Raw genomic sequence first — 18,790 nt, 5'->3', positions numbered from 1 at the left:
ATATATTCTTTTCCCTTTGGCCTTATTGGGCAATAAATTGATTTTATTACAGATAGAATTTTTATGGGAAGAAATTTTTATAAAATAAATATACCATAAAACAATATAAATTATGTTAAAACAAAATAATCACAGAAAAACGATTTCATCATTGAGAGAATGAAATTATCTGTTTCCTTAAACATTATGACGTGACTACAATTAAATGTAGAAAGTTATCTGGATAACTTAAATGTTCTGACATCCACTGAAGCGGCGTCTCTAACGGTGGTATAATACCGTGAGTACGCACTGTAACTGTAAAATAAAATCACATAAGTATCAATTTTATTAAACAAATGAAAGCATGTACATGACTTCCAAGAGATATATTGCAACTGTCTTGGAATTGATCTGATTCTTCTTAAAATATCTGATAAAATAAAAATTTAAGAGATACATATTTTTTTAAACAGACAGTTATGATATATCCCTTGTTAGAGAAACTTGTGTAACAGTACCATTTTCTTGATCCGGAAACACTTCATTTAACAAATGCTTTAAAGTCTTTCTTTGGCCTTCTTCATTCATTGGTTTTATGAGTCTTTGTATATATTTATCTTCACTTGTATAACAACGGAAAGGTATATATTTAAATCCCTCTTCAGTATTGGCTTCCATAAGCCTTCCATTTACAGACCAGAACTGATCAAATTTATCATTCATAATGCCATTCCATAATTGGGTATGGTCCTTTTTTTGCATACTAGAAACAATTTGACCTCTATGTTTCAAAACATCAGCTTCTTTTATACAAGACAGAAAATGTGCCTCTACAATTTCCCTAAAATTACATTACAACGTTACAATTATATATCATCTAACTATCAAATAAGTAAACAAATCACCACATCATGCTAATATTACATACAAATTTTTCCTGTTAGCAAAATGATTAGCACTATGATTGGCAGCAGATTATATAAACTCGACAGATTGGCAGCAGATTATAAAAACTTTGGTTATACAGAAAGCCTGATAAATTTTACATGCAACAAACGGACAGTACCTAGCAAGTCTTGAAAATATTTAGTAACAGTGCAGATCCTTAATTTCTTCTGCCAATCTGTCATCAGGTTATACCAGCAGGTTTTGTTTAGTTGTTGCTGCAGTCTGGCTGTCTGAGTTATTACGTACTTGTTTTGACAGTGCATTAGAACATTCTCTGGAAACTTATCAAAATGAACGACAATATTCCAAGGTAATTGAATGTCATTAAAATAAATGTCTAGTAGAACACCAATTGGATAGTGCCATTTTAATGGAATTCCATTAAATTCCAGCCACATCTCATGCTCTTGTTTACTGTCACTTTGTATATGACGTATGAAATGTTTTCGAACCTAAAACAATATTCAATATTATAGATAAAATTAATCAATCAGTTATTCATATATTCATATATGAATTCATATAGAGCTATATATGAATAAATAATAAAATTCTAATATAATAAAATGTGCTGTAAACTTATTACCTTTTCTGTACACAGTGGAAAATAACTTAATCTAGGTACCATCAAGTAAAATGGATCTGGTCCTTGCAAGTCGCAAATTTCTTCAGAGTTGAGAGTAAAACAGACTGGGATCTTTCCGTCCCAGATTTCTCGAAGTACCTCCCGATCATTTGCCATTGAGTTAAAAATACTCAATCTAACACATTTGTAATCAAAATACGACTTGATGACAACACTCAGGAAGTTACTATTAGGTTATGTTTTTGTCATAAAACATAAAATTGAAGAGAATATTCAATGGATGGAAGAAACTCAGATGTGCGCTTGCGCAAAATTATACTCAATGGTTGAGAAGAAACTCAGATGATTCTTGCGCATATATTTCTAACAGTCAATAAGAAACTTTATCGCTTCTCAATAGAGAAAACGTTAAAGTGGGAAAAAGCTTGTAGAAAATTCAATTTTTTTTATAATATAAACGCTTAAATATCCTACACACTGAATGTGAAAATGTTTATAGCGCTGCAAAATGTAACACGGTAGCCAATAAGCTTACAGCTCCTAACATGTTCATTGGTCATCGCGTCGCATTTTGCTACAAGTGTTTTTGGTTTCTGCATCCAGTCAGTTCAGTTCAGTAAAATCCATAATTCAAATAAATGGCGGTATATGGTGTCATGTTCTTGTTTGCATATATCTATATTTATATTACTTGTCAATAATATATTATAATTAAAATTATATATTTTAAAGATATTAACAAATAAATTTCTTTACATTACATGTCAAATTACGTAACGGAAATTTCTGAAACATCGCAAACTAATTAACTTTCTCATGTCGTAACTTTTATTGGAGTCTCTACTAGACACGAATGAAGTTGCCATCTGGCGACAAAAATGGTAAATATATATAAAATTTTCTGACTTCTCTTTTGATAAGCTTTTCTTTTCTGCTATAATAAATAAAAAATAAAGAGTGTAAACTTATTTTTAAATATATAAGTGTTTCAAGTGATACAAAAAAAATTTGAAAAATATTCTAAAAAGTTATAAAATTATTCAGAAATTTTGAAAAATTCTCAGAATAATTTTTATCGGATATTACATTTATATTTTTTGATTATACTACATAACGTATTCGTTGTCGATAATGTAAGAAATTCATCTATCGCTTCAAAAGATATCTTAAAAGCTTCATCACAATATTTGTAATATAATAATATTGTAATATAATAATATAATAATATAATTATAATTTCATTATTTTTAATAACAGTATACCTATTTTTTTCTGCCATTTGGCTGATTTCAGGAAACTTTAGACTTTTATCGATAATAAAATCGTGTCGATAATTACTGATAACACGTTTTTCAGAAATAATTTTATATATTTTAGATATTCAAGTTAAATAGAAAGATAATAATAACATTATGATATTGAAAATTACGATTTCTATGTTTTTTCTTCCACTAATATTTATGTTTTTTTTAATTTTTTTATAGTATATTTTAAATTAATATATTCGATATCATTTTATTCATAAAATTCTTTTTGCAAACATTTTTTATTAGCTTCAAACATAAGGTTTTAACTTTATAAAATTTACAAGTATCTTTATAACATTTTTGTATTTATTACAAAATTGTATTAATTACATTACAAGCAGCTGTAAATAATTATGCAAATAATTTATCATGAAAGGAAGAGAATGAACAACACATAAATAATCTTTTTTTTATTTAATTCACGTCATTAAACATGTTCTGCTAGCAGAGAGAAAAACACCTCAGACAACACGTGTATTTATAAAAGACATACCGGGAAAAAATATTACATACATACATGGATGTTTTATATATAATTATAAATAATTGTATATAAAATATGTCAATTTTTTTTATATAATTTTTTATATATATATATAGTTTTTTTTTTATATAATTTTATATAATTATATATAATTATATATAATTATGTATGAAACATTTTTCCCAGGATTTCAAAGACTTTATAAAAAGGTATCTAAATATTATTTTTTATAAGACATTTTTGGAGCATATATAAATATTTACATTATCGATTGTAACATTTGTCGATTAAAATATATGACATATAGCCAATCTGATATAATTTATAAAGATATCAGTTAAAATTTGACGCTCCAATGTATGTGGTGTTCTCTAGGTACTTTATTTCATATTACTTTATTTATCAATTGACTCGCCACACATACATATACATACATATAAATTTCTATATACATATGATACATATGTTTTGTTTACATAGAGTACTGGAATATGATTATTGTTAAGAGTCTTACATTATAAAAACTATAACTCTTGAAATTCAATTCTAATAGATAAATTACTGGGCAAGAGTATTATTTCTCACTTCCGTGTGTTTCAAAAATATTTACAGTTTTATAATAAGTCCCTAGTTTAACTTTCATTGTTATTTCCGATTTTAATGACAAATTTGAAAGCGGGAACATCGTTTCCAAGTGATTGATTGAATTGATTATAAGGTTGTCGAGTTGCATTTACAAGTCCAATTATATCTCTAATGAATAGTTTGATTAGTGCAACTATTTCTACACAACTACGGATTGAGCAAATTCTTGTCCAATCTTGAATTGTTTTTATCTGGTCATTTTTCTTGTATTATTAGATTTTAAAATATATTTGGTTTCTCAATATGCGATCGAAAGTTCTCAAATGATATATTAATTATTCTTTATCATTCAATTAATCGTATTATATTGATTGACTGATTGATGTCTAAAATTCACATGATGTTTTCATTTAATTCATATTTTGTCAATTGATAAAAATAAAATTTATTTGACAAAATACGAGATTTTTGGTATGTTGACAGCTAATTATTCGTTATTTGTTGATCGTCAAGTCCAGTGGCAAATCTTGCTCCATCTCGGTGACGTTCTCATTTTTTACTCTGAGGTCTTGGCCGCATGTGTTATTAGTATCCACGATATTACTCCACATATTTTCTAGCCCATACTGCAAATCTACTGAACCCAATAGATGTCGAAAGAGCGGATTTTGTGTCTTAAGAATTAGATCTGAGAGAATTTTCGTCTTCTGCAAGATGCTGTCATTGCTGTGGACACAACACTTATGCCGGCAGCAACAGTCGACATTGGTATTTTTCAATTCCTCTTTAAGCGGCGTCTGTTCCATTTCCATCTTTAGATCCTCCGCGCGCTTGATTACCGAATGCCTCACTGGATCGCAATTGACTGTATTCTCCTTTTTGCAAGGTGTACTGTTGACGATCGACTCGATGTTTCTATAATCTACCGTAGTGGTCTTGGTAACACTGTACTCCATGGGTTCCTCGGTTTTAATGGGCGTCGATTGCATTCCAATACGCGGCAACGAATCGGACACTCGACCTGGACTCGTATGAGGCGACGATGAAGCTACAGAGCAATCCTTGATAATAGTGCTACCAGCAGAGTACATGGGATTTACTTGAATCCTGTCCGGTATAATATAATTTTCATCGTACATCCTGGGATAAATCTTTATATCCTGCTCGTACGGCTTCGGTGGGGTGACTTGCTCCTGTTCTTTTCGTTGTTCCTGGAGGTTGTACATGTTATTCCACTCGACAAAGTTCCTCTGTTCCTCGAAGCTGTTGCTAGTCTTTGGACTGCAACCCGACATGCTACTCTCGATACTCGAGTCCTTCTTATCCGACTCGGAATGCGCACTGCTGCTCTGCTTGTCAGGCGAATTAGCATCGAATCTTTTCTCCTGAATGTTGCTATCATCAAAGCTCTTCTCCTGCACCTTGTCATTGTTGTTCACATAGTGGCGATAAGTCTTGACGTGCTTTCTTAAAGACGATGGATCGGTGTACCTCTTCGGACAACCCGGAACCTTGCAATAATATGGCTTATCTACGGAATGAGTTCTAGTATGCTTGAATCTATCTGAGGAATTCGAGTAAGCTTTGTTGCAACCCTCGACGGGACAGACGTAAGGACGTTCGCCAGTATGAGAACGTGCATGAATTTTCAAGTTCTCTGCTCTGCTGAAACTCTTGTCGCACTGAAAGCAATGATGCGGCTTCTCATTCGTGTGTGTCCGTACATGGACCAGCATCTTGTACCTGCACGAGAGAAACACAGGGTTCATCAAGAATGCAAAAGTGATTGCTGTCTTACGCGCGCATAATATTACATCCGGAAAAATTTTACCTCGCGTTAAACCCACGCTCGCCTCTTGCGCATCCTTCCCATCCACAATAAAACAGACCCCGCGGACCAGGCGCCGCGTGCAATCTCCCAACATGTCCTGCAAGTTGCTCCAGGGACGTGAACCATCGGCCACAATCTTGCCATCTGTAAAAGAAGAATATTACAATTTTAATTCTTTTAACAGGAAGAACGTAACGTCAAGAAATAACTCAATAAATTCTATCCAATTTTTTAGTTGCCACTTTGCACAAATCGGAACTAATCGATCATGATATGTAAATACAGCCGTTTGACGCTCCTCTGAAGTATCGAAATATAATTTGCGTCACAAACGTGAACGTTTGTTGGCTTGTCCAATTGATACCAATTGCATCCATTTTACAATTGCCGCCATTTGACACTAATTTATTGCAAGAGACAGACTAAAGTTCGGTACTATACTGTGAACGACAACGAATTCTTTCAATTAAGAGACACGGATATGTCCACAGGAGGTCGTGGATCAAGGTAATTCTGAACGATTTAATTGGCCAAACACTCGGCTCTTGTCTTCAATTATTTCACTCACGAGTAGCAGTAATTATACAAATTACAATGTAGCTTCGAAATATATAATGTTAAAGATATTCTAAATTAATCTTGCATTATCTAATATGGTTTCAAAAATAATGTATTATATAAGATGACTCTGATTACTGTGTTTTCCATTAAAATAAATAAATTGCATACATTAGTAAAAAAAAAAGCTATATATATACATACATACATATGATTGATAAAATAAGCAAATGCCTTGATAGAAAGAATGATATTCTCTGCGATCACAGCGAGTGCTCTGGCTTTCACGTGCACACCGAGTGAAGCAAATTATTTCTTTGTGATAATCAAAGTTCTCCAAAACTTCAATAATAAGATTTCCTCTTTACTACTTTATTATTTTTTATTTGCGCATGATAACTGACGCAATAATGTTGGAATTCGGCGTATTATGCATATAAACAAATTAATTAATTGTAACGGAAATTTTTTTTAAACACGTACCATACAGCAGTCAATGATTCATCGCTTTAAGTTAAGAGTTTCCTTCTTTCGCTCGTTTTTCGAAGGCAATTGCTATCGTTTCGCCTTGTGCCGAGTCTAAATTTTATCGGGAGTGCGTAGACTTTGAATATAAACTAAGCCGATTGCAAACCTGTTTACCATTAGAGATATTGATCCTCTTCCTCTCGGGATAAACTGTCCCCAGAGAGAGGGAGGGAGAGAGAGAGAGAGAGAGAGAGAGAGAGAGAGAGAGAGAGCATTGGATAGATCTGCGAATTCTGCTAAAACACGCAAGGAAGAAAATGAGTCCGCCAGTCGAGCTCTTAATCTCGGATGTTCCAAGACGGTAAATGCACTTGTCAAGATGAATTACAAATTTTTCTTCGAGTATCCTCAAGCAATAAAGACCTCCACGATATCAACCGAGATAACTGGCCGTAACTGGTATGTAACTAGTAACGTGTAAACACGTTTATGGACATATTTACATATATTGAGAAAGATTAGCACCATTTAAGAAGAACACAATGTAAAGTGAAACAAGATAACGACATTTGATCATCTCGATTGTATTATTTGTGGTAAATCTTTGATAGTAAAACCGTGATGAAACGTGCATTACTTTGTTAATTCACTTTACAATAGATTTATCAGATAAAGTCATGTGTCGTTAGAAAAGCACGTTAAACAATGTTAAAGTACAAAGGTGAGAAAGAGATAAGATAACAGGTAGAAAAAATGCGAGCACGGATTAAGATAAAATAATTGATTTGGATAAATTTGAACAGAAGGAAAGAATGGATAAATAGAAAACTTGATAGAATTACATTGCGTGTTTTGCGATAAGACAAGACGACGTCAATCAGGATTCGAATATACCGATATAAGAAATCTGTGTTGTATTTAGATAACGCAATATATCTTGAGAAGCAGAAGTGGGAACCTATCTGTACCATCCTTTCTAAATCGTAAACAAGTGCTAAACTAATAACTGAATTTTATACATACGATTTGACTGAAAGCAGAAGTATTTTAAGACAGTTTTGTGGTGTCGTTTAATGAAAATACTGAATTTTTTCAAATAACGCATTTTTCTTACTCTTATCTTAATTGATTTTTTATCAACAATAATATTGAACGCAGTGCATTCATTAAACTTCAATACCCAGAGTCAATCAGCGATCTATGACTTCTCGGAGATATTTATAATAAAAATATATAATTCTTATCTACGTAAATATGTATTTGATATACATATATGTATAATTTATAACATATATTCATAATATATATAAATGACATATATATTTAAATTATTATATTTAATAATTCTTTAATAATTTTCATTTCGCGATTTTTATATTATGTCCCATTACGTAAGTATTGTACAAGTAATGTAAATTTTTAACATTTCTTTTTTCTTACCTGCATTTTAATTGGGCGTTTTCGCCGGTCCTGATAGTACCCAGTTCCAAACTCGAGCTGGACGCATCCGAGTCGCTGTGCGCCGGACTCGGAGGACCGCCGGTGCTCGGAGACACCCCCAGTCCGGTCAAACCGGCGGCCGGCGAGGCACCTAGTTCCTCCTCGGCCGGCATCCTCCGCGGCCAAACCGGAAGGTCCAGCGGTGGCTGAAAGCTCCCGTAGTAGCTCGAGACCGGGCCGGTGGAGTAGCCGGAAACCGGGCTGTAAAAACCCGGGACAGCTCCTAGCAGGGTGCCCGGGTAACGAGCGGCGCCGTAGGGACCAACGTGAGTTGGCATTCTGCCCGGAACATAAACGATCATTTTTTTCATTTTTTTCGCCCCCGACTTCAACCAATTCGCCAATTTCACCAAAGACGTGCAGATTTTGCTCGATCGTCGTTTTAATTAATGACTGTTTAATTCGCGTTTTATGCAGACGTGTATTGTATACGTGAATGTACACGTATAGTCGCGTTCGATGCGTCTCTCTCAAAGAATTTCCGAATGATTTCGTTTTCTATTTATTTAACTTTAATTTTGTCGCTCTTTCTTTATCTTTGCTTTAACGATCTTTCACAAGCTGACATACATACATAAGCGTATTTTTTTTAGCGCTGTCGTTAGATAAAATCTGTCTGTTCCTCAAAGGGAGTCTCAGAACTTTTTTGTCTCGCTAGTGACAAATATTCAATTTCCTTTTTAACAATCCTTTCAATAACGAAATCATTAACTGTCACAGTCTTTCATGGCTTGCCACAATTTTATAATCTTGATTGTCAATCTTTTGCCCGAAACTTCTTTTATTAATAAAATAATTTCTCGTTACCAATCAGATTTTCTCCGCTATATCGATTTTTTCGCAAAATTATTCCAAAAATTATATCTTCTTTTTGATTAAAAATATCCTCGATGACGAAATTGTCAATTGTCATTACCAATTCAATTTGTTTTACAATTATCTTTTTTTTTCCAAGTTCTATGCTCCTTGCCTTCGAAAGATTCGCCTCACTAGCGATTTTCGATGACGTCAGTTTCCTGTCGCGTCGTTCCCGTCCGACGTATTTCTTTAATTAAGCTCGCGTCGTCGTGCAAAACGATTCGGCCATTGGATTTTAGCACAAGACTTTCCAGGTCTTGTTGGGGCACCCTCGTCTCTGCTTTCGTGAACACCGTAGGTACGACAAGTCGCCCGCAGTACAATACACACACACACCACCTTGCGCACACCCTCTACCACGTAGTCCGAGTCCGTATCGTCAAATGTATTTGAACCGATTGGACTTGAGTATACGGTAGCTCAGGAATTGCTTGCTGTACTTGATCGAGAGCATAACTGGGCTGGACGATCACGGTGAACGAATTATAAAACACTGCCGTCACACTTCCGGAAACAGTTTTCGTAACTTTGAGTTCGTCTAATAACGGTTGAAAATATCTCAAGTTCAATTTATTAGTTCGATTTATTTAGAAGATAAATGCGCAACTTAATCGATAGTTATTGCGGAAACGGTTCAATCAATGCTAAGAGAATCCCATCTTTTTTGGTTGCGTGTTGCTGCCACGCTTTCTAACGGTGGAGATGATGCGTCGAAGAGGAAGAGGAAGAAGACGTAAAAATCGCAATTAGAGTTCGAGGATGAAACACGATGAATTTTTGCTGATTGAACTGTAGTAGTGAATGAACGCTGCGTCCAGATTAACTCCTTTATAAGCACGCGGAAAAATCTATGGTTATTTATTTACCGTATAACTTCTTTTTTTCTTAATTATCTCAAATGTTCGAAATGAAAGTACGATGTGATCAGAATTGTACAACTCTAGAGCAAAACATAAACGTGAGAGAATATCAAACTGATGGCAGAGACGAATGTGCAAGCTTATATATTGTCGCGCTATCGCTTTATTGCCCCTCCATGAGATTCACTAGCACAGAAGAGAGAAGACTGATAACAGTTTGTCGCGTATTCGCCAGTCGTAACAGTCGTCTTGCAAACGAGTATCAAATCAAGTCACTTCAATGTGAAACTAATTGAACAGTGATTTGTTACAAAATATATTTAGTCAAGAATATAGATATTACAAGATGATAAGAATTATTTTAGTATTATGAAAACTAATAGTGCCTATAACTAATAACTTTCTCAGCACTAATTTTTAAAAATATGTGTGTACGAATGTTGTAGGAAAATATCATAAATGTCGAAAACAATAAAAATATATTGTTAGTAAATCACATCAAAGTTTTGAATTATACTTTATATGAGCAAAACCTGTAAATCTTTCTTTCTCTCTCCTCCTCCCCTCCCCCCTTTCTCTCTCCTTTCCGTTTCGTAAACATCTTATTAAGGCAATGAAAATAGAGACATAAGATCCATGAGAAAAAAGAGGCTAGACAGATTTATCTCGTCAAGCTTCAATAAGATAAGGTCGCTGGTACCCCCCGCATCGCACGATCAACCAAAATTGACTTGGCCCCTATCGTTGATTTTGCCTCATGCGACTTGCTGCTGATCGTTGCGGGTGGGAACAAAGTCCATGCGTTTCACAACATGGCGATGTATTATCTGCCGTATTAACGGTTCGGTGTGAATGGGCTGCAAGCTGAATCAACAGACATCGCCATCGTTGACCCGGTAATTTCTTCCCAGCGGCAAAGAATCACGCGCTCGTGAAAATGACGACAGCGACCCTGAACGACGGCTGCCGGAGGCAACCTTCGGTCCAGGGGGGCCTTCGTCATCAGGAAGTGACCGCTTGTCATCGTTTGGAAAGGCGATCCGATGAAGGTTGCCGCAGTCTTGTCAGAGAACACGTTTCTGGCCCGATGACGTAATTGATAACGACGGAGAAGCAATTATTTGCGTCTTCGTGCGCCGCAATGAAAAAAGGAATGATTAAAGCATCGACGAGATGATCGATAGAGATATTGGAGAGTGGATAAAGAACAATTTTAAACGACATCTAACCGTAGGCGTGAGCTTTGATAATTGGACGAGCACGCGCCGATGATGATCGCGATGATCTTCGTCCGGGTGCGACATGACCTCAGAGAAATCAACAGGATTGTTTAGCAACGCGATACCGCTCGGTAGTTATATTCAGTCTGAGTTGTACTCTCAATTACGCCGCCTATATGCGAGATTCCTGACTCATGGAACGGAGTCCAACATATATAGAATTGCGATGTAGAAAAAGAGGAATCGACGTATCCGCTATCATCCAGTTGCGACGTGTTTCACGTCGTCACGGTCTAGAGTATCGCGCAGCAGAGGAAAAATTTTGTGTTATATAATCCGATCTGTCACGAATCATCATTTGTTGCGACGACATTTGCACTGAGCAATCACGCGATTGGTGATTATTGGTAAACTTTTGCTAACATCGACCAATTCTACACTTTATCTAAATATTCAGAATTAACAAGATAATTAAAGGAGGGGAGCGACGACGTTTCCTTTGACCGACTAATCTCTTGAAGGCGCGAATTTATTATTGGGACAACTGATCAAGGTGATATTATTTTCATTCTCGGCGGCATATTAGAATCATTTAACACAGTGGGATTTCAACTTCCCGAATGTTATTTGTAAATGTTATTTATGTTCCTCTTCGAACGTGTCACGTCGCTTCTCAGGAATATATCGCGATATGAAGTTCTATATCATTCTATATCGTTCAATGTCATTCTACTATATTTAGAAAATAATGAGCGCTTCATTTTCGCTTTATTTCATTTGTTTGCCGCGCTATATCGCACTAGGACTATAAACGCATACGTAAATCATTAACGGCGCCATTAATCGAGATGCTTAACTCCCCGTTGTAAATTGTAATGCCAAAAGCGATTTATAAAGGAAACTTCGTTTCCAAGTGGAAAATACGCTTCTCGTAGACATAACAGATGTCGTAAACGCACACCACGCGCATGAGATAATGGGTCCATTCTCCACGGATGAAAAGTCAGACAAGCCTCGTCCCGTTTTCCATCTCGTAGAGAATGATCGCGTCGATCGACTGGCCGATGCATCGCGAACAAAACCCGGGAAAACTCGTCGACTTTCTTCGATCATAAAGGAAAGATGGATCCGATGATGCGTGAGAAATTCTCCCTTCACCATCGCGCGCTATGTAAGCCATGGCTTTGTTTGGCTGTCGATCGTCTAATTTATAACGTGATCGCGACGAGGTGTCATTAACAATCGAATTTTTTCTTTTTTTCTATTTACTCCTATTTCTTCTTTTCTTTTTTTTTTTTCATTTAATTATAGCTCTGTAATTTAAAGGATTAATTTAAAGGAAATTTTTAAAACGAAATACTTTACTTTTTTTTTCTTGAATCATCACAATGCGAAATGCCGTCTGGCGACGTTTCTTCGCCGGGGTGTTAATTGAACGGCAATCTAATCTCGTCGCGACTCGCAACGTCTGGAAATTCGAAGTAAACAAGTTCAAGCTTATCGGAATCAAGATCCACCTGTTGCTATCAGCGTGAGCAGTTTTTAATTTCGAAGAAAGTTATTCATGTCTTGCTGTACCATGATTGAAGAAGATACAAGATCTAATTGCTTGTATTCTCCGTCATACTTGTATGCTATAAATTTGCTCGTAATGCAAGCAATCTTTTTTTTTTTTCAAGAAAGACGAAGGAGTGGGTCTGTAAAAGCGCGAGGATACGTGAGAGTATGCACACATTCGCATTATCGGCGCTGACTTGGCGATAACACCACTGAGGGGGTCTCTCTTCTTACATTAACTACGTCTGATAACCGAATAAACACAAAATTAATGACATCCATCCATTACTTTAATATCGCGGTTTAATATCGCGTATTTACCATTATTTATTACTGCTTTTCATATCTTGCAGAAATATTTTTCTATCAAAATTTAATATATCTCATATATATTTCAAAAAATGAATATTTTGAAATAATTTAAGAATAAAGAAGCACAGTTAATTAGATTCTCTAAAAACTTCTACTATATTTTTGAAGAAAATGAATTGACCATTAACTCGATTGAAATAATTAGACGATTCGTTTGACAAGGCAAAAGATAAAGTCATATAATCTTTCTCGACGACAAGCTAGATGCCAGACGGTCGATAGCCGTTGAAAAAAATGCAGGATTGACCATGGAACACGAACGCTATTGTCCCGCGATCTTAACTTCAAAAATGATCCTCACCGCAACGTTATGTTCGTCCTGAACGATCGTATCGTATCATCTATATCTCGGATACATTTTATAAATTTTATAGCGTGTCACTTACAATCTTAGTCAGACTAGCGAAGAGTTGGCGGACAGAACTGTTATACATACTGTAAGAAATATTTGTTTGAACAAAATGATATCGCAAAGACAGATAATTTTTTATGTTAAGTCGTTTATAATATATCTCTTGCTTTCGCGCATAAGTCATCGTTCAAGAATCGACCTCGTTTCCCGAGGGACTTTTAGCTCTTTTACGTGATGTCGTTATGGGGTCAGGCAATGGAAATCCCTCCTTTTTCTTTCCCGATCGATTTCACAGGCAACGCTATGATTTATATTGGTACGCCGGCGATGCTCAATTCTCGATTCATTCTCTAGACTCTAGAGAAATACCCCCAGCGACCTTACCTCGGCACATTAATGAATATTGTATGGCCACCTTTTCTTGGGTGCCCTATCGAGCCCTCCCCTCCTGACCCTTTCTGCAACCGCTGGTTCCCACCCTTCATCTCGGATGACACCCCACGGATCGGGCTGCTGGTGTCGGCGTGCTTTGATCTCGGGGGAACGCGGCAAACAGGTAGAAGAAATCGAGAGGAGGACGATGAGAGCGAAAAGGCGACGGAGAGAGAGAAATAGAGGCGGAAGAGGGAAGGGAAAGAAGGAAGGATCCCGACGGACGTAGATTCCACGACGGCCAATGGAGGAGTCGGGCCTGACTCTAAACTCGAGAAAATATGTTCGGAGTCTTTAGATTGAGATCCGGGAGAGATAGCCCTACAACCTACTCCCCCTCCGTTCTCTTTCCTCCGCCTCCCACTATCTTCGCCTTCGCTACTTATGATGCGCCCAAGGAAGGCCGAAAGAGATTTTATTTCTCCTCACCTCTCCCCCGCAGATCTTTCATTTAGATTTAATTCCCGTGCTTTCCCTTGAGGATACCATCGGGTCTCGAGATCTCTTAGAGTCATTCCCGGCTTACCAGTGAGACGACCATTTCGGTAGCTGTTACGTCCTTTGGAGCCTGTTTACGACGGTTGTGAAAAATTGAACCGCCTCTTGCCGGTACAAGCTCTCCTCTCAGTGGCGGTTTCATGCTTAACGCCGCCGCAGCCAATAATTTACTTTCGACATTCCGAATGCCTCTTTAATTAAAGTTACGTCGCAGGCACGCGGTAGTAAAATTTGGCAGTACAAGCGCATCTCGTTGAATTTTCTTAATTAATTAATTTTCTTAAGAAGACGTTGTGGCGCGTTTGAGTTTAATTAGTAAAAATTAAAAGCAGATATGTGGTTTCTCCTTTCTGTTAACTTCGATATAGAATATTGATGAGATGAAACGGCCCGCTAACCTCGCCAGTATAGTTCTTCCTATTGAATTCATTCATTAACCTTAGAGCTTCCCATCTCGATGGGAAGAAAGCCCTACGGGAAGCCCGTTTCGAGGGAGAAGCCTTGAAGAGAAAATTGGATCGCCCCATGCTCAGCGAGAGACCACTTTCAGTCGCGACGAGGTGGGAAACCGAGGTATATAGATCGCGTGGCGCTTTGCGTGTGGTTCGCGTCACAAAAATATGTCGAAGGGAAGGAAGGAAGGGGGTGCGCAATCTCCCCGTGACACAGCCGCCTTGGCACCACCGTGGCTCACACAGCGGGGGCTGAAATTCCCGCGGTCCATGAAGCCAGCCGCCGCCGAGTCGCGCTCGCTGTACTTTTTATTTAGTTGCACTGTCGGGGAGGGGGTGCTGGGGGGATCTCTCTGTGTCGAGAGAGAGAGAGAGAGACTTTGCCTTTTTTTTTATTTTCCTGCACTCTTTCGAAATCCCGCTGGTGACGTGAAGCCGTATAACCGCGCGAGTTTCTTGAGTGCCGTGAGAGAAATATAGAAGAGAGTCTCGGATTAGTTCTTTGTGGAGAGACTGCTTCAAAATTCTGAAGCAATTCTTGCCGATTCCGTCGAATGAGCTACGATATGATAGGGCCACATATTATTCGCTTCCCGCCATGTTACGTATACCTCTTCATCTACCGTGCGAAAATTACCTCCATTCTTCGCGCGATTTGATTCCTTCGATATATATGTGAAAACAAGGGCCGTGGGATATACAAGTAAACGTGGTAGTAATAGGGAATTTCCTTCCGGGCGATCTCCGATATGCCGAGTAACCCGAAACCCTGGACAGAGGTCGGCAAGCAGTGTCAGGGATGAACGACGTATTCCTCGTTGATTTACCGCACTTAAAGACGGAATATTAATATCGCAATGGCGTGCGCCGGTTCTGGATCCTCTGGAGTGTGCACCCCACGGACGTGAGTCGCGTACGTACTCACACACGCACATATGTAGCGCGTATTACGTACGGGACAGGAGGATGGCTACCGGTCGCAGCGGGAGAGCACGGCGGGGGTCCTCTACCTCCACGCCGACTCGAAACCTTGCTACCGAGGAAGAAGTGAACTTTCATCTCGCTCCGGCACCATCTTCCTCCACCATCACCTCCTCCTCCTCCTCCTCCTCCTCTTCCTCCTTCTCTTCTTATATCCCTCTTCCGTTTTTCTCTTTTTCTTCCTTTATAAGTATACATCTCTCTCTCTCTCTCTCTCTCTCTCTCTCTCTCTCTCTCCATCGGTCTCTCCTTTTCTCTTTGAGATTTCCCCCTCGTGCTGGCGGCAATCTTCCGCCGATCTTCGTGGTGCTACCACGCGTTGATTCGTCGATCCTGCTCAGTCACGTGACCGGTTTATAAGGCCAGAACTGCCAGCAGCAGCAGACGGTGCGCCACTTGTTTGCCGCGCCTCGCGATCTGCACCGCACTTCCGTTTTTTTTTTCTTTTTTGTGGGATCCCAAACCGACCGCCGAAATTCGGGGTACTGGTGCAACGCGGGCGTAACACGGTCGTCGCTGTAGGATGTAATAATTACGTTGACCGGTATCCGTCACGTGGCTACAAAAATGGAGACAATGGGATAGCATCTGTGCGTCAACGCAATTTTACGTAAATCATAAAAGAGCGGAACAAGAAGGACGCGATTATGCCGGGATAGATTTAAGGAAACCACGCACATCACGCACGTCTGTTCGAAAGCTATAATCGCTATCATCGGTCTGTCCCGTGATTTCGGTAAAAAAAATTACTTGAATGGGGAAACATGCATTGTCTTTTCACAACGTAATTTAAATTTATAATCCATCTCGCCTAGTCCATATTAAAGGGAACGCGATAAGGTTTTCAATTATCTCGCTTATTTCTTGAAGATTGCAATTCATGTTCGTGTGGGAATATGAAGACATTACGGCGATATGAAGGCGAAGGACAACAGAAGTCTGACCGATGTCGTGTAAACACTATGGGGGTCTGACGAAGCCCTTCGGGCCCGACCGACGGCGGCCTGCTCGCTCGGCGCCAGGGGCCTATTAAAAATGATGCTTAAAGAACGAATTATGGAAATGAGCCGTTATTCCAGCTTCGGGCTCCCATATTACCGACGACTTAGTCCGTTCGCGTTGAAATTACAGGTTGTGAGCTCCTAGGCCCCTCTCTTGTCTCCCTTCATTCTCTCTTACCTACTCGTCCACTCCTAAGCCGAACAAGAGGGATCACCTCTTTCGGGGTGGAATACATTAAGTTGATTTTCGGAATTGAAGATTAAATCCTCCCGCCTTGGGGTCTCTTGGTCTCCTCGTTCTTCCTGTATTCTCCTCATGAAGCTGATCTCATACGCGTGCGCGCGATACACGATGTTCGCCAATTAAATAATTTTGCGATTATGCCGATATATCTTGCGGCGATCTTACGTTGTTGGTGTTATTATTGTAGCGATACTGTCTTAGAAACGCATCACAATGCGATATCAAATCTGCGGAGATTTCAACGTGTCGACAAAATTCCCACGATAAGAAATTATTTTTATGAGAATATTATTATCTTAAGATATTCTGAGATTTGTTTTGAAAAATATATTATTACAGTTGTTATAAAATTAGAAAGATTAATTGTTCTGCTCGTTTTGCGTAGCGCAGTTGATAAGAATAAAGAAACAGATTCAACATTTATATAATTTTATATATAACAATGTCGTTGTGCAATCAGATATTTTTATTGCTGCAGGAAAAGTATCTCTTTACGATTTTAATCGTATTGTAATCAAACGCTGCAACGTTTATCTGTAAATGTATATGCTTTTCTATATAATTTTTCGATTTATTTAATTTAATTAATTTAATTTATCGAAATTTATTTAATTTAATTATGATTAATACAAATCTTTTCTATCTGAAAATATTCTTATTTCATGCATCTTTTTATATAAACAGAGATTTATAAGATTCAGTGGTAAGACATATCGAAGTACAAAAATAGAATAGGATTGCTCTGAAAAAAATTTGTAAACTTTTAAATTAGAAAATGTTTCTTTATTCTCGTAATATTCTTAATAGAAATTAAAAATTAGAAAGATTTTCTTCGCGGAAAATATTGTTCGATCATAGCGTTAGTCTGTTTAAAGGGATTCACAGGAAGTTCACAGTGATCCAAGCAAGTGTACTCTTACCTAGCCTCGATAAACCTGAGCAAGGGTCCACGAGGTCAAAAATAAATAGTTCACAGATTCGTAGTATCCACAAAAGCCTCTCTGGTTATACCGCGTTGTACAAATGCTCAACCATCGGGAAGATCGGAAATCTCACCTTCGCACATTTCTCAGTTTCTGAAAAGAGCATGCTGCATGCGGTAACATAGGAAGAAAAATATTTGCCAACTTCCCTCTGTTTGTACGACGCACAGGAATGTCTCGGCGAATGGCTACACGGGAGGTTGGAGGAATATTTTTGCAAACACCACATCAGACCCGAAAGCTGCGCATTCTTCTCCAGAGAATGTCTGCCTTGGGAGACTGATATACTTAAGTTACTATTATACATGTAATACTCATAGAATAAATAACGTCGAATGCGGATAATAAAAGAAAATAATTATATCTGTCATGAAACTTTTCTTTCAAACTTACTGTTGTTTTTTTTCAAATTACATGCAGTAGCATATGAGTAACGAGTGGGGACCAACGTAACCTTCTCTAGAAACTCAAAGAATCACAGTTCTCAACCCGCCTACGAATACCGATAATTAATCACGAATTTCACACCTTCGCTAGACCGCAAGAAAGAAAACCATTTCAGGAAGGACACGGAAGGACCCCACTTCGTATTCTCAGACCTCGGAGGGGGATCTAGAATGAAAAGAATCGGGGGAGACAGGGGGATATCTCTAGACCGTACCAACACCCACAGCATCGCTGTAGAACTTCTGTGTTGGTGAAACGAATCGCTAAACTGGACTGCATTGACA

General features: G+C 37.8%; 2 protein-coding genes and 1 long non-coding RNA gene across 3 annotated transcripts; 1 reads left to right on the top strand and 2 right to left on the bottom strand.

The window, feature by feature from the left end:
• Positions 1 to 5: 5 nt before the first annotated feature.
• Positions 6 to 1,672, bottom strand: Atg5 (autophagy protein 5). The gene is made up of 4 exons (XM_011068974.2): positions 1,517 to 1,672; positions 1,177 to 1,382; positions 501 to 823; positions 6 to 297 (listed from the first exon to the last, which is right to left on the bottom strand). The coding sequence occupies exons 1-4, from the start codon at positions 1,670 to 1,672 to the stop codon at positions 185 to 187; spliced, it is 798 nt and encodes a 265-aa protein (XP_011067276.1). The 3' UTR covers positions 6 to 184.
• Positions 1,137 to 1,776, top strand: LOC147907741 (uncharacterized). Its single transcript, XR_015546880.1, has 2 exons — positions 1,137 to 1,240; positions 1,532 to 1,776. It is a non-coding gene; the product is annotated as an uncharacterized LOC147907741 (long non-coding RNA).
• A 1,446-nt stretch (positions 1,777 to 3,222) lies between these two features.
• On the bottom strand, positions 3,223 to 10,107 carry LOC105153855 (uncharacterized). Its single transcript, XM_011068972.2, has 3 exons — positions 8,190 to 10,107; positions 5,724 to 5,867; positions 3,223 to 5,635 (listed from the first exon to the last, which is right to left on the bottom strand). The coding sequence occupies exons 1-3, from the start codon at positions 8,558 to 8,560 to the stop codon at positions 4,387 to 4,389; spliced, it is 1,764 nt and encodes a 587-aa protein (XP_011067274.1). The 5' UTR covers positions 8,561 to 10,107; the 3' UTR covers positions 3,223 to 4,386.
• Positions 10,108 to 18,790: the final 8,683 nt, after the last annotated feature.

Source organism: Acromyrmex echinatior, chromosome 12, assembly GCF_024713525.1.
Source record: "Acromyrmex echinatior isolate Ae372 chromosome 12, ASM2471352v2, whole genome shotgun sequence".
Classification (NCBI taxonomy): domain Eukaryota; kingdom Metazoa; phylum Arthropoda; class Insecta; order Hymenoptera; family Formicidae; genus Acromyrmex; species Acromyrmex echinatior.
This window is presented reverse-complemented; position numbering and strand designations above follow the sequence as displayed.